The sequence below is a fragment of the Chiloscyllium punctatum genome, chromosome 35 (assembly GCF_047496795.1).
Source record: "Chiloscyllium punctatum isolate Juve2018m chromosome 35, sChiPun1.3, whole genome shotgun sequence".
NCBI classification, from domain to species: domain Eukaryota; kingdom Metazoa; phylum Chordata; class Chondrichthyes; order Orectolobiformes; family Hemiscylliidae; genus Chiloscyllium; species Chiloscyllium punctatum.
Window position 1 is genome coordinate 6,735,916 of NC_092773.1, and position 16,229 is coordinate 6,752,144.

Genomic DNA, 16,229 nt, shown 5'->3' on the forward strand with positions numbered 1-16,229 from the left:
ATCCATTGAACAGTTGATTCATAACAAAGAGCATCATGAACAAATTCAACAATCTATGACTTGACTCTCACTTGTGGGTCACAGCGTGTTGTAATGGTACAGCTTTTCAAGGGCCAAAACAATATCTCTGGTCCAGTCTTGTTTCATTGCGAGAGAACTCCATTCTTAGTGCAAGATGGAGCTCATAATCAATACCACACTGCAGAATATCTGCAATGAACGACACAAGGTGGTTATGGATTTGGGATGAATTGATATCTTCGAAAGGAGCTGACTCAGCATCTATCAACATCAGTCATTCTCATTCTCAGGCTCTTGCATGGGAGACAGAAGAAGGAACAAAGAGATTATCAAGTAATGGCACAGGGAAGACAGGAAAGGCCCATCTTTGAAAAGTGTGAAGGCATGGACATCTAAGGAAAAACAATGCTCAGTTAAAAGAAGCAGGGATGCACAGAAAGACCAGGTCAGGGGAACAGGAGTTCAGTACAATTTGCAAAGCTTGAAGAGAGTGAAAATAGATGAAGGGATATTGCCACCAGTGAATCAAAGGAGGAAGATGAGAACTGTTGTTGTTTGAAAAGTAGTTATCAAAAAGGAAACACCTTAGATTCAGATATAAAAATCAAGAAGGGGAAATTTGACACTATCACAAAACCATCGATAACAGTCCTTAGACATAAAAGTCAATAGCAATACAACTGACACCACAGAGTGAGCACAGCAAGAATAACCAAACCAGCTGCCAGCCTGTCACTGATCTGACATGCTACAGTGACACAGATCATTTTTGAATATAAATCACATTCAAAGAAATGACTGGAACAGTCGATGAAGGTTTTGAACTCTTAAATTCTTCTACTTTTTCTTAAGAAAACTGTGAACATTTCTCACAATAACTCAGATGAGGTGCTGACAGGAGAATATCACTTCTTACTCAGTTGCATGATGAAGTTTTGTTTCAAACATCAAGTCCCTTGCACAACTTGCATTTTAATTATAACTTCAATGTGAACACCACAGATCGAGCAGTTTCATAAAAATGATGAAATGTCAGGATACAGCAGACAGATGTGTTTAGAGAGGAAAGATTTCAGAGCATTTCAAAAGACAGGGGAGAGCGTTTAGGCAACTGGGCTGTGAGGGACTTTAAAAATATGAGCATGTGCCTCAGCAAATATCCCCACTTCTGACCTTCTGATGGAGGGACGATCATTTATGAAGCAGCTGAAGATGGTTGTGCCTCGGACACTACCCTGAGGAACTCCTGCAGAGATGTCCCAGAGCTGAGAGGACTGACCTCCAACAACCACAACCAGCTTCCTATGTACCAAGTGTGACTCTAAACAGTGGAGGGATTGCCCCTGATCCCTACATAATCAGTCAAATGCTGCTCGGGTGATGTCAAAGGCAGTCACTCTCACCTCTGGAACTGAGCTCGCTGTCTATACTTGAATCAAACCTGTAATGAGGTCAGTAGCAGAGGTGCAAGCTATTGCTAAGCAAATACTGTTTAATTAACGGTTGATTAGCCCTTCCATCACTGATAATCATAGAGATATACAATACGGAAACAGACCCTTCAGTTCAACCCATCCATGCTGATCAGATATCCTAAAAACTGATCTCGTCCCATTTGCCAGAATTTGGCCCACATCCCTCTATACCCTTCCTGTTCATACACCCATCCAGATGCCTTTAAATGTTGTATTTCTACCAGCCTCCAACACCTCCTTTGGCAGCTTATCATACATGCACCACCCTCAGAGAAAAAGTGGTCAGAAGATCCCCTCTAAATCTTTCCCCCTCACTTTAAAACTATGCCCTCTAGCTCTGGACTCACCAACCCTGGGAAAACACACAGTGCCTCTGTCACCCCCATGATTTTCTAAACCTCGATAAGGTCACCCCTGAGCCTCTGATGTTCCAGCCTATTTAGCCTCTATCGCTCAAACCCTCCAAACCCTAACATCCTTGCTAATATTTTCTGAACCCTTTCAAGTTTTACAATATCCCTTCTATGTCAGGGAGACCAGAATTTCATGCAATATTCCAAAAGTGGCCGAACCAATGTCTCGTACAGCCGCAACATGACCTCCCGACTCCTATAGACGGTGCTCTGACCAATTAAAACAAGTATACCAAGTGTCTTCTTCACTATCCTATCTACCCATGACTCCACTTTCAAGGAACTATGAACCTGTACTCCAAGCCTATTAGTTCAGCAACACTCTCCAGGACCTTACCATTAAGTGTATAAGTCCTGCTCTGATTTGCCTGGCTGTGTGTAAATCCTGCTTTGATTTACCTTTCCAAAATGCAGCACCTCACAGTGATCTAAATTAAACTCCATCTGCCACTCCTCAGCCCTTGGCAGTTGAATAATTCCATGATATCACCGGGAGTGAATCAAATTATCAGAAGATTAGTATCTGTGATGCTGGGGACCTCTGGAGAAAGCCAAGATGGAGAATTTACTGGCGAATGCGGAGCCTGAACTTGTGTATTCATGTGCGACTCTCTGATCAGTGTGGACAGGGATATTTATCGATCTTTCCTTGCAAATGAACGGTTTAATTGGTCCCATCATTCATGAGTTGATACAGTGTGGCTGCAAGAGTTCCCATTTGGTGTGTTGGTCACAGATTAGCTTTACCTTGTCAGATGCCTGTTTGCTACTTGGCACACTAGTCCTGCACGGTAGCTTCACCAGGTATACCTGCTGGTTTCCTGGCAAGCCCGCCTGCAGTTTTCATTTAACCATGGATAGTCTCTTGGCTAGACAATAATGGTTAAGTGGGAGATATGCTGGGCCTTGAGGGTGCAGATTGTACTGGAGAATGATTCTGCTGTTAATGGCCCAAAGCAGCTCAAGGATGCAGAGTCCTTAGTTACTGACTATGTGTGACGTCTCTCCCACAGTGATAGTGTCACACGTGATGGAGGATATACTTAATGTGAAGACAGGACTTGGTCTCCAAAGGACTGTGCAGTAGTCATTATTACTAAAATTATTCACCCAGACGCACCCGAAACAGGCAGATTGGTGAGCACGAGGTCAGGTTATTTATTTTCCCCTCTTGTTGGTTTCCTCATTAGCTGCCACAAACCCAGTCTCACAGCTCTGTTTTTTCAGATTGAACCAGCTCAATCCGAGGTGGTGCTGGATACTGAAGTCAACTACACAGAGCACAATCTCTGCCCTTGCCAGCTGCAGTGCTTCCTCCAAGTGGTGGTCAAGATGGAAGAGGACAGATTCATTAGCTGAGGGAAAATAGTATTTGATAGGTAGTGGGAGGTTTCCATCTTTACCCTGACACCATGAGATTTCATTGGGACCAAAGTCGGTAATTGAGGATGTCCAGAGTATCTCTCGTCCACGTATATATCATTTTAGTGCCATCTGTGTAGGATCGGTTCTTCTGGTGGGACAGCACATACCCAAGGGTGTGTGCATCAGGTATGAGCAGGTAGGGAAAGAGTTAAGTTCTGAGTTTGGTGAAATGAAAGGTTCAGCTAAGCATGACTCAGATCAGATAAAAACTTGCAGTTAACAATGGGGTGCTGGAGGCAAGGGTAATGGGTTAACAAGGTGGAAAAGCAGTCATTTTGTCAAGCGATTTAACCATATTGGTATATAAGGTCAGTTTTCCACCAACACGCTGGAGTTGTTCAGGAAGAGGTGGGCGCTGCAGGCAGTGGAGTGCATTATTTCCCTCTCCAACTCTATTTTGATTTGATCCCTGGCCTCCTCTTCACTGTTTGATCACACTGCAATGTCCTTTGATGTGAAGGGCACTGCTTGTCGCTGGCCACGCGGGTGTTTTCCTTTCTTCCTGGTGGTGGGAATTTGAATAAAGATTCGTGCACCTTGTGTCTTTCACTGTGTCTCACACCTGCACACACACACCATGGGTGCTGGGGAAAAATAAGCACTACCGCAGTTAGGCAGTAGTGTGGGGGTAATTTTAAGAAAAGGAAAAAAAAAACAGGAGTGTGATCATGCAGCATTGCACAAAAAAAAGTGTCAGACACCTTAACACTCAGAGCTGGCTCTTGAGGGAGCTGGACCAGGGTGTGCGCATGCGTGCAAGGACTCTCCTTCTTAAAAAAAAAGTCAGTTTAACAAGGTGAAAAGTATTCATTCTGCTGAGCTGGTTAAAGTTAAGAACATTCATTGGGTAACACCAGATGGCTTAACCTTTGATGTTGATACTTGCTGATGATAATAGTCACCCAATCAATATATACATTGCCTTTTCTGGATGGTCCTCCCTGTAAAATGACTGTATATTTCATTAAGAAACTGCTGTTCCAGAGAAGACCGGGAATCCAGGTCTCTGTGCACACAGGTGATCGTTCTCTTCCCCCCTCCAGGGCCCGGGATAAAGACAGAGGGAAAACCATACTGTGTCTGAGAGTGTTTTGCTTTGACTGAGGGGAAAAATTGGACAATGGTCGCTCGAGACATTGTAAAATAGGATTCCAAAAGTATCACTAGGTCAGGCTGTGGCTGAGGGGGGGGGGGAACAGCTCTCTCAATTTTTGCTCTGGACCCGTGACAGCAGCAGAGAAAACTCCACAGAGTTGACAGGACTGTCTGCTATTTTTCTTTTCAAAGATTAGGTTGGTGCCCACTTTTTAACGATGTCAGCCACGGTCCTGCTGAATGGGAAAGCTATGAGATTGCACATCGCACTGTCAAACAAATCATCCTCATTGCTGCAGAGCTTTTCTTTCTGTGACAACGGGAATTGCATGGAAAGGAGAATGATGTCCTTTTTCTTGAACTTTGATCATTGAACTCACCTATGGAATCAACTACTCACATTACAAGGGCATAAAAGTCTTGATTGATTTATTCCACCAGCCACCCCCGCCCTACTCCACAATCTCTCTGATAAATCGATGGTCCTGAACAGTAACTTACAATCATGCTACACCCTGTCAGTGGCACTCCTTCCCTGGACCTCTCTGTACTTGTAAAAGTCTCCTTAATTTCCACTTCTTGTTGATATCTCCGGTCACCTTCCTCTAGCCTCCTACCGACCTACCCCTCAGCCAGAATCCGATAATTTGCGAAGTTAAAAGCACAGAGTAAATGCCTGCATATGTCAAAATAAAACTCTTCAGGTCACACACTTTATAAAAGTGTTATGGGCGGCACGGTGGCACAGTGGTTAGCACTGCTGCCTCACAGCGTCAGAGACCCAGGTTCAGTTCCCGCCTCAGGCGACTGACTGTGTGGAGTTTGCACGTTGTCCCCGTGTCTGCGTGGGTTTCCTCCGGGTGCTCCGGTTTCCTCCCACACTCCAAAGATGTGCAGGGTCAGGTGAATTGGACATGCTAAATTGCCCATAGTGTTAGGTGCAGGGTAAATGTAGGGGAATGCGTGGGCTGCGCTTCGGCGGGTCGGTGTGGACTTGTTGGGCCGAAGGACCTGTTTCCACACTGTAAGTCTAGTCTAGTCTAGTCTAATCTAAAAAGTTGATTGTTCTTTGGAAGATCCACCAAAATGCTGCCAAGCTCCTGAGTGTTTGATTGTAATGCTATGTAACCTGACGGTAGTATTCCGTGGAATACAGAAGGCGATGGCAAGATTTATACACGTTAGCAGATTTCTGAACCAAAACAAACACATTTCTGATGGAAATTTCTTATTGGTTGACCAATTTCGAAGCCAACAGGAAAAGCTTGCATTGTGAAGCAAGTCACTTTGGAGAGAAGCAAAAACTGATTGCCAATTGTGGCAGAAGCTGGGAAATGTTACAAGATGCAGCATGTGTCAGTCTGGTTCTAAATATTCAACCGCAGATCAATACTGTTGGAGATCTGTGGGCAGCATGAAAGACCAGGATATCCAAAATGACTGTTTCTATGCTGTAAGTTTGGGCCTGCTATTTCATTGGTCTCAGCTCCAGCTTGTGCAACCTGGATTACAGTGAGAAACTTCACCCTGTTGACTTTTTAAATCACTTCTCAGAAGCAACATATGGTCATTGGTCAGCCTCCCATCAAAGCAACCAATCTGAGGAGCTGAGGCTTCAGCCTCCAATCATGTATCATTACTGTTTCCTCTCCAGTTGCAAGCTTTTATTCTCTCTTCCACTCCAGCTCCACACCCACCCTCCTCCCCCCCCAAAAAACAATTATACTTGGCTGCGAATCATGTCCTGAGTGAGATATCAGGACATGTCAGCACTTGGAGAGAATTATTTACTCTGCACACATACAACTTAGGCAGGTCACAAGAAGCAATGCCCCATTGGCCCACACCAACCCACCAATAAATCTGAACAGTGCTGAACCAGGTCTCCAGAAGGGGCGCAAACCTGACTAACATGGACACATATCAAACTGGGCAGTCATTACCATACCATATCCTGCACTGCATTTTGCTGGAAAAGTCAACATTTACACCCTCATGAAAACCCAGCAATTGCACATGACACAAAAGGGTCACTGGGCTTATCCAGTCATGGAAAACACACATGTTAACACTCAAAAGAACTTGAATCTCAAGATCAATACACATCCTGAACATGATTCTATCCATTAAGTATGCTGCAAGGTAGCCTCAAATTGAAGATGTTCATAATATGTTAATTCCAGGGTGAAGATGAAAGGTACAGGTTGAATTAATTATTTCCAGCACTTAGAGACAATGTGCTGATTTTGCATGCCATGTTGGTATTGGGAATCTGAGAATATTATGCTTCACTTTGGCCCAACCATCTTCAGCTCCCGCTATCAGAAGACTGGAAGTGATAGTTGCACAACAATCAGCACCATTCGATACTGAAGCAGTGCACATCGAGCAACACTTCGATAATCCCAAAGCTTGAGAAAATAAGTGGCAAGTAATGAGCGGCATGGTGGCTCAATGGTTAGCACTGCTGCCTCACAACATGAGGGTCCCATGTTCAATTCCAGCCTCAGGCGACTGTCTGTGTGGAGTTTGCACATTCTCCCTGTGTCTGCGTGATTTTCCGCCAGGTGCTCTGGTTTCCCCCCACTGCGCAAAGATGCGCAAGTTCGGTGAATTGCCCATAGTGTTAGGTGCATTAGTCAGAGGGAAATGGGTCTGGGTGGGTTACTCTTTGGAGGGTCGGTGTGGACTGGTTGGGCCGAAGGGCCAAACTATAGGGAATCGAATTTAATCTAATCTAATCCAATCCAATGCTGGTGTCACCCAAGTGCCAGGGAACAACCATCTCCAAAGAGAGAAAATCTAACCACCACCCCGAGATATTCAATGTCATGACGATCTCTGATTACCCCACTATCAGCATCTTGGGGGTTGCCACTTAACTACAGCTGTATTCCTGATGAAGGGCTTTTGCCCGAAACGTCGATTTTACTGCTCCTCGGATGCTGCCTGAACTGCTGTGCTCTTCCAGCACCACTAATCCAGAATCTGGTTTTCAGCATCTGCAGTCATTGTTTTTACCTAGTGAACTGAAATGGCCATGTAACTACTGTGGCAGCAATAGCACAAAGGCTCATAATTCTTCATTGTGTAAGTCACCTCCAGTTTCCCCAGTGCTATCATCAGCAAGACACAAGTCTAGAGTATGATCGAGTACTTCTCATTTGCCTGGACGATTGTTTCTCCAAAAACACAAGAAGCACAACACTAATCAGGCAAAGCCCACTTGATTCGTACACGATCCACAACTTTAAGCATTGACTCTGCTCACTAAGATAGACACTAGCAAGTGTACACCATCTACAAGATGCACTGCAAATAATTACAAAGGCTCATCCAACAAACCGTTCTAAACCTGCAACCTCTAACACCGAGAAGGGACACGACAGATGTATGAGAACTGCATTCTCCTCGAGTTCCTCTCCAAGCCACAGACCAAACTGTTCCTTTGTAGTGACGAGGTCAAAATGCTGCAAGTTCCTTCCACACAGCATTGCCGGTGTTGTTGCACTGTGGTTATAAGGTGGTAGCTCACAGCCACCTTTTCCAAGGTAATTACATCCAATGAACAAGTTAAACAAATGAAATATAGGACATACAACACACCTCATCCATGTTCAAAATGTGAACACTCATTTTTCAAACCAAAGATTTGGTTTGCACTTTGACAATGTTTTGCATCATCAATTCTGATAGAGACTTTTCCAATGAGCTCATATGCCCCAAATCTGCAACCAAACATCTTCCAATCGCAGCATCCAACTGGGCCACTAATTCATCAAGGACTCCAGTGAGTTGTCCAGCACCTTGTTGTAATCAGATATCTCCCTCTACCAGTGTGAGAAATGAACTTCACTTCAAACTCCTGTTCAACATGCACTTCCAGCCATTTCATCCAGAATGCTGGGCATCTGCAGAGGTGCTTTTGACAGTTCTTTTTTCACACTTGCTCAGTTCCTTTGGAGATGAAGGAATGTTAGTCTTGTTGGCTGTCAGCATCGCTCGGTGACCGAATAATCTCTCTTGCCTTCAAATCAGATGAAATGAGGGCTCATCTGTGCAACCGTTTCAGGCAGAAGGGTGCAGTGCTGCACTATGCAATCTTGACACATAGTGCATGAGCTCTGTATACAATCTGAAGAAGGGCAGCCAAATTCTACCTCAGTATTGACCTACACTCATTTCCCCGCAAACACCATGAAAACTCAAGCAAGCAGAATACTGCAGACACTGGAAATCTGAAATAAATAAAAGTGGTGGAGAAACTCTGCAAGTCTCGCACCATCTGTGAAGAGAGAAACACAGTTAACATTCCAAGTCTGCTATGACTCTTCTTCAAACCAGTAAAACTGGTGGTCTGACTATTGACCTCACTGCTGTTCCTGGGGACCATGTTGTATACCTGTTGACTATCACATTTCTCTTCATCATACCAATGGTCTGCCCCTTAATCCCCTTGCCTCTCGACTTGGCAAATCAAATTCCACAGTCTGTTCTTCTTACTGTGATTATATTTTGTTATTTATCACGTTGCAGTTAACGGACTCAGGGACATCCTGAAGTTGAAAATACAACTTACTCCGAGTCACTGCCTGTTAGTTATTTTACTCACTCCCTTGAGATATGATGGAAATGCCTTTACAGAAAGAAAACAATTATCATGTCAAGTTGTCCCTCATTTGCAGCTACTACGTGTATGTTCCAGCTCCTCCTCTTCCCACGTTTGGTCTTGCACATGTCCAGCTGCTGCAATGGTGTACTTTCAGCAGGGGTTGAGGGATTAACCTAACAAGATAACAATACCTTACAAACTGCACTGCTGTCTTGGAGAATCAAGAGCAGCTCTTTCAATCACATTCCAAAAATCTAAAACACGCCTCTACTTTTCCATCAAGCAATCACTGGGGGCCCAGATCCTCACTGTGATGAGTGAAGCGTTGTGAACTGACAATCCTCCTCAAGGTTAATGATGTGAAGTAATCTATGTACCGAACTGTTTGACACACTTTACCTCCAAGGAATCAGTACAACATTCATGAGCCTGAACTCAATGAGCACCTTGGCTCCTGGACAATTTCTTACATTTCGGGGCAGCAAATGCAACACTCCAATCACTCTCCATATCAGGAACTCATTTCTGGTGAGTGATCAATTCCTAAGTGATTCATGTGCTTGGTTCATCAAAGAAAAATGAAGTTACAGAAGAAAAGCTTGCAAGATTCTGAGGTGGTGTTGGGACAAAATTACAACCACAACCAATAACACTGAACTCAGTGATGACCAGCAGCTAGCAGCCCAGCAACAAGAGTAACAGCAGTAACACAGATCAATGGGACCCAACGTGGAATTGGCAATTCATTCACTGGACATGGCAACATATTCGGGAGCTCCTGGCTGAAAGCACCATCAGGGCTCTAATGAGCCAAGGAGAAGTTCTTGTCTTTCATGGATGGGTAATAGATCACAGCCATATCAGAAACACACCTACCATGAGAAAAGAAATGCGTTTTCTAAAAAAAAAGACAAGTTTCAGGACAAATCAGCAAATCTCTTTGGTTTCAGGTGACAAAGCAAATCAAAACATACAGATCACCACAACTACTGTAACACAGTGATCTAATAAACAAGCCAAACTAGATTTTACTGCACAAACTTTCCGAACAGACTTCCACATAAGCAAAACACAAGCTCAATCAATGCAAATTGATTACAATTTTAGTAACTTCGGAAACAGCAAATATAAGTAAACAAAAAAGCAAAAAGGTATAATTCATTCAACTTATCAGTGCACAAACTAAGTTGAACAGGTAAAGTTTACTGCAAAACTACAAACTAGTTTTTATACTCACAGGGAACATGCCAATTGCTCTCATCTGTTGAGGGATCATTACAGGCAAATAAGGCTGTTCATCAACAGTTGCCAAATCAAAATAACAGCAAAAAAATCTTTAAGACAGCCAGCATCTTCCAAGCAACAGGTATAAACACGAATACTTCAGCTCCTCTGGTACAAATGTTCATTGTAGATCTTATAGAACTTCAGTAGAAGTGAAAGATGGAACAGAAGATCAAGTTATCAGTGAAAAGACACTGGCGACAAAAGACGAGACACAAAATCGGCTCATCATTGAGAAGTGGATTTTTTTTAAACACAAGACCAAACATGGGAAGAGGAGGAGCTGGAACATACTCATAGTAGCTGCAAATGAGGGACAACTTGATATGATAATTGTTTTCTTTCTGTAAAGGCATTTTCATCATATCTCAAGGGAGTGAGTAAAATAACTAACAGACAGGAGAAAGGTGGAAATGAACGAGAACTGTAGCTTGGATATGTACAGCAGAGATGGAAAATAAAAGCAAAAGGAAAGTCAGAGCTGGAATGCCAAGGTGGAAGCAAAGGAAGTTGCACATGCCATAAGGAAGTGATAAAATCGTGAATATCCTTGAAATATTAATGAAACATCATATTGATGGCCGACGGTTTTTTCCTGTATAGAGATTCAAGCCAATTCAGAACCGTCCAATAACAAATCAACAATCTGCATTCAGAAGAGAAAGAACTTGCCTTCAAACAAAACAAGTGACAACGTCAAAACGAGCTCAGGTGACAATGCAACACTGGCGGCTCTGCGCGATGCATTAAACCTCCCAGTTCTGCACCGTTTATGCAGCAACGGGAATCAAGTTAGTTTGCAAGGACCCCGAAAACATTAGTCACCACGTTGCATTTCAAACGCGTTCAACCTTGTGGCAAACGAACCTTTCTGGTTTAATGCAAAAAAAAGAAAATGAGAGAGGGAAGTGTATGCAAAAACAAAAATAAAAACCCAAGCACTGTCTGGCAATGCAGCAGCAGGATGAGATTTTATTCTGGAATATAAACTATGAGAAAGCTGGGGTGTTTTTTTTTGCCCCCCTCTGTGTGTGTGTGTGTGTGTGTGTGTGTTGCTGCAGTTGAAGAATGGAGGCTGGCTGTAAGAAGAGCTGACCAGCTCCAAGGCCCAGCGCCTGCACCACCAGCACCAGCACCAGCAGCAGCAGCAGCAGTCCCTGTTACTTGTTGACATCAGCTTCGGCGCGGTTTCGAGGAGCCCATATCCGGGGCCCGGTTACCCCTAGCAACCCGCTCCCCGGGCCCGCTGCTCAGAACAAGCCTCAGGCGGCGGCGGCGGCGGCACCAACCGCGGGTTCTCCTCCCCCTCCGACACGTGCCCGCCTCCCACCCCCCACAGGACACACAGCTCATCCCCCTCTCTCCACCACCAGCGGTAACAACAACAACAACAACAACCCCATCCCGGGGCTCTCTCCCTCTCTCTCTCCCCGCCACACACGGCCAGCGGCTCCATCCCTGGTACCTGCACATGATCCGCCATTTTCCTCCATTCATGCTCGGCCGCGGCCACGCGCCTGCGCACTGACTCTTCCCCGCCGCGCTCGCCCACCCCAACCGCGAGTGACCCGACCCCGCCGGCCGTGCGCCTGCGCCGGACGACGGCCGCCGGCTCACCCCCGACGCGCCTGCGTGAGATCTCTCCACTCCTCCCCCCCCACTCAGATCTGATCACGTGATCCAGCACGTTGTTGCAACTTTCAACATCACACAACACCAGGTTAGAGTCCAACAGGTTTATGTGGAAGCACTAGCTTTCCAGGCACTGCTCCTTCATCAGTTGGTTGTGGAGAATAAGATCGTAAGACACAGAATTTATAGCAAAAGTTTACAGTGTGATGTAACTGAAATCATATATTGAAAAAGACCTGGATTGTTTGTTCATTCTCTCATCTTTTAGAATGATTTGTGCTGGTTTCAGTTCTTTCAAGATGGTCATTCTAAAAAACGAGAGACTTAACAAACAATCCAGGTCTTTTTCAAGATATAATTTCAGTTACATCACACTGTAAACTTTTGCTATAAATTCTGTGTATTACGATCTTATTCTCCACAACCATCTGATGAAGGAGCGGCGCTCCGAAAGCTAGTGCTTCCAAATAAAGCTGTTGGGTATAACCTGGTGTTGTGTGATTTTTAATGTTGTACACCCCAGTCCAACACCAGCACCTCCAAATCATTGTTACAAGTTGTGCAGCAGCAATATATTCACCCAGTTCAGGGTGTGTGCATTGAACAGGCACCTTGTGCATCTAATCGGAACACACACAAAAAGGCATTCAGCATATAAACAGGGGAAAAAAATCCAACACATGGGTAGTATCAAAACATAAAGTATGAGAGAAACTCAGCTGGTCTGGCAGTATGTTTGGAAAGAGAGAAACAGAACGTTTCAGATCCATTGCCCCTTCTCCAAAACTGTTTGTGGCAGGGAAAGGTTGGGATGATATCATTGAGGTGCAGGGTGAGTCAGGAGGGGTAAACAATAGGCAGAGGTGGGTACTGCAGATGCTGGAGATTAGAGCCAAGATTAGAATGGTGCTGGAAAAGCTCAGCATGTCAGGCAGCATCCAAGGAGCAGGAGAATCGGCATTTCGGGCAAAAGCCCTTCATCAGGAAGCCCTCGTGAGGCAGAAGTCTGAGTGAGTTTCTCCAGTGCAGACTGCAATTATATCTCAGCAGTAACAGAAGGAGCTTCATCCTCAGAACAAAGGAGCGGGAGGAGGCCATTCAGCCCCTCAAGCCTGTTCCACCATTCAATGGGATCATGTCTGGTCTGTGGCTGAACACCATATCTGCGTTTGGCACACATTCTTTAATACCTTTGCTAAACAAAAATAAATCTACCTTGGATTTAATATGAACAGATCCAGCATCAACTGCAGTTTGTGGAAAATAGTTCTCAATCTTTCTGACCCTTTCTGTGCAGAAATACTTCTGAACATCCCTCCTGAATGAAAACTGAAAGAACTGTGGTTGCTGGAGTTAATGTTTCGGGTCCACTGACCTTTCCTCAGAACTTCTTCTGTTCTGAGGAAGGCTCCCCGGGCTGGAAAGTTAACTCTGAGATCTCTTCACCGATGCTGCCAGACCTGCTGAGCTTTTCCAGCAACGTCTGTTTTTGTGTCTCCTGAATGGTCTGACCCAGGTTCTCAGACTATGCCCTAAGTTCAAGAATCACCAACCTTTGGAAAAGTTTATCTTTGTTTACCCTGTCTTTTTCTGTTAAAGTGAAGACTTTGGTCAGATCAACCCCAACCTTCCACATTCGAGAGAAAAAGACCTAATTTATACAATCTTGCCTCACAAAGTCTCCCCCAAAAGTCCAGGTTTCAATCTTGTAAACCTTTGTGTCATCAGGAAATTTGGTGAAATTACTTTCTAGACCATTACACAAATCATGAATAAATACAAGCCATGCCTGGGTTGTGAACAAGTCTGTTTCCAAGTCCATTTGTACATGAGTCAGAACACAATGCAGGTGAGTATAAAGTAACCATTCAAAAATGTTCATATCTCATATCTTTAAAATTACACCCCTGCATGGGATCATGTTTGTAAGCATATGTGTTTGTCAGTGGGACATTCTAAATCAGGGCTCCCCTGTTATGTGAATAATTGAGGCCCTCATGCAGATCTCTGTGGGACACCACTTGTTACATACTGCCAATTTAAGTACCTCCCCATTATCCCTGCCACTCAACTTATTTCTCAGCTATTTCAGCAATACACTGCAATTCCATGGGCTTTAATTAACATTACCTTATGTGAGATTTTTCTGGAAGTCATATAGTCATACAGCACAGAAATGGACCCTTCGGTCCAACTCGTCCACGCTGACCAGGTTTCCCAACTAAACTCATCCCATTTCCCTGTTTTTGGCCTGAATCCCTCTAAACATTTCCTTTTCAAATACCTGTCCAAATGTCTTATAAATGTTTGAACTGTACCTGCATCTACCACTGTCATCCTGAACAAGGGTTACACCCAAAATGTTGACTTCTCCACCTTCTGATGGTGCCTGGCTGGCTGTGTTCTTCCAGCCTCCTGCTGGTCGACCTTGGATTCCAGCATCTGCAGGTTTTTTGTCTCTACCACTTCCTCTGGCAGTCCATTTCACACATGAAGCACCCTCTGTGTGAAAAAAAGGTCCCTTTTAAATCTTTCTGCTCTCACCTTAAAAGTATGCCCCTGAGTTTTGAACTCCCCCACCCTGCATGGATGAGAGAAGATTGTGGAATTGTGCGGCTGTGTACGTCCTGAATGCTGAGGGGGAACATTTGCGGTTGTGGAAAAAAATGATCTTCGTTTTACTGAAAGTGAAATTTATCTTCTTATTTGGAGGATCATTAGCCTCTTCATTCATGTATAATCTGCACTGATTTTCACTTGTGTCAAAATGAAGGCTGCAAGTTTGTTGGTAATTTCTGAATTTGAATATCATTGAACATATTTTGTTATCTTGGTTTATGGCTACCCCGCAAAGTGTGTAACAATATTAGGACTGGGGATTGAATTCTTGACTAGATTTCATTTTAATGGAGCATCTTCGAGGAAGAGAGAGTGGAGAGAGATGGAGATCTGTACAAAGAGATTTCCAAAGTTTGCCACAGGGGAATGTGTTAATTTCATGTAGTGTTGCATGACGCAAGGTTAACTGGAAATAATGTCGTCACCAAGTGGTTGATTTTTTACCTGATCCGGTCAAACAATAGTGAACACCCAATCAGGTGTTGTGAAGTTACCTCTCTTGAGATTATCAGTAATAGTAATGAATAGTGTGGCTTCTGAAAAGCTCTGAAGTGCTCAAGCACACGACAACAGCACTGTTTAAAGTGAGGATAGATCTTTGCAATTAGAGTGATAAACGGACAATTGTCACAGATTCACTCTGAAAGTAGTCAGTGCATGCCTGCAGGTTAGAGAAAAATAAATTTTGGTAAATTGGAAAGAGGCTCACTTGAAATAAGAATGGGGGGGAGCACTCCAGTTGTAATTCAGTGTCATACTGATGTCCTGTGCATTTTAAACATTATGTTTTAATTTTGGAGTCCATCTAAACAACATCCACAAACATTCTCCTGCCCATGATCTTTGTCACATCTTCTACAAATTCCCTGAGGTTTGTCTAGGATCACCTAGCTGTCATGAGTCTACACTGACTCTTCCTGATAAACTGAACGTTTTTGTAGTTCTCCTTCGTTGATGAAAGACTCCAACTATTTCCTCACCACACATGTTAGACTAACTGGTCTGTGATTCCCTGGTTTTCCAATATTTCATTCTTTTAAAAAGGCGAGTGACGTGCAATTTTCCCATCCATAGAGATGACTACTGTATCTGGGGAACTCTGAGAGATGATAGTTGGGCATCTGCAGTGTGCCCCCCGACTTCCTTTAACACACTGGGATGGAAACAGTCATGTCCTGGGGATTTGTCACTCTGAAGTTCCATTATTACCTCATGACTGCTGTTTTACTGAGATTATTTTTATTCAGTCACTGTTCGTAATCTGCTGCTAATTTCCTTGGGTTGTCCAGCAAGTTCTCCTCCTTTTCAATTGCAAATTCAGGAACAGACAACAGGAACTTTCTGTTTTGATGAGAGAGAATAGATGTCCAGCTGTGGGTGCATGAAAAGGGAGGTAAGGAGATGCCGAAGTGAAGGATAGCAAAGCAGAACAGACACCAGCATTGCGGATGCTGAAGATCCAAAATAACATGCTGTCGACTTGTTGCTTTCTTCTTGTAGATTCAAAGCAGGCTGGTGTCTGAAATAAAAACAGAAATTGCTGGAAAAAGTCAGCAGGTCTGACAGCATTTTTGTGAGAGAAAGGCAGTGACTGTTTCAAGTCTGATATGACTCTACTTCAACCTTGAATATGGATGAAGAAAGCAACAGGTC

General features: G+C 43.9%; 1 protein-coding gene across 2 annotated transcripts in view; it reads right to left on the reverse strand.

The window, feature by feature from the left end:
- The window catches only part of xpo7 (exportin 7), a 105,069-nt gene extending 93,188 nt beyond the window's left edge, over window positions 1-11,881 (reverse strand). Inside the window, exon 1 of one of the 2 annotated variants that reach the window (XM_072553882.1) lies at window positions 11,791-11,881. In XM_072553882.1, the coding sequence (XP_072409983.1) occupies window positions 11,791-11,808 (18 nt within the window). In that variant the 5' untranslated portion in view covers window positions 11,809-11,881. Of the gene's footprint in view, window positions 1-10,278; window positions 10,333-11,790 lie in introns of those variants that run through there. The other variant, XM_072553881.1, reaches the window with a different exon arrangement.
- Between the last annotated feature and the right edge of the window lie 4,348 nt (window positions 11,882-16,229).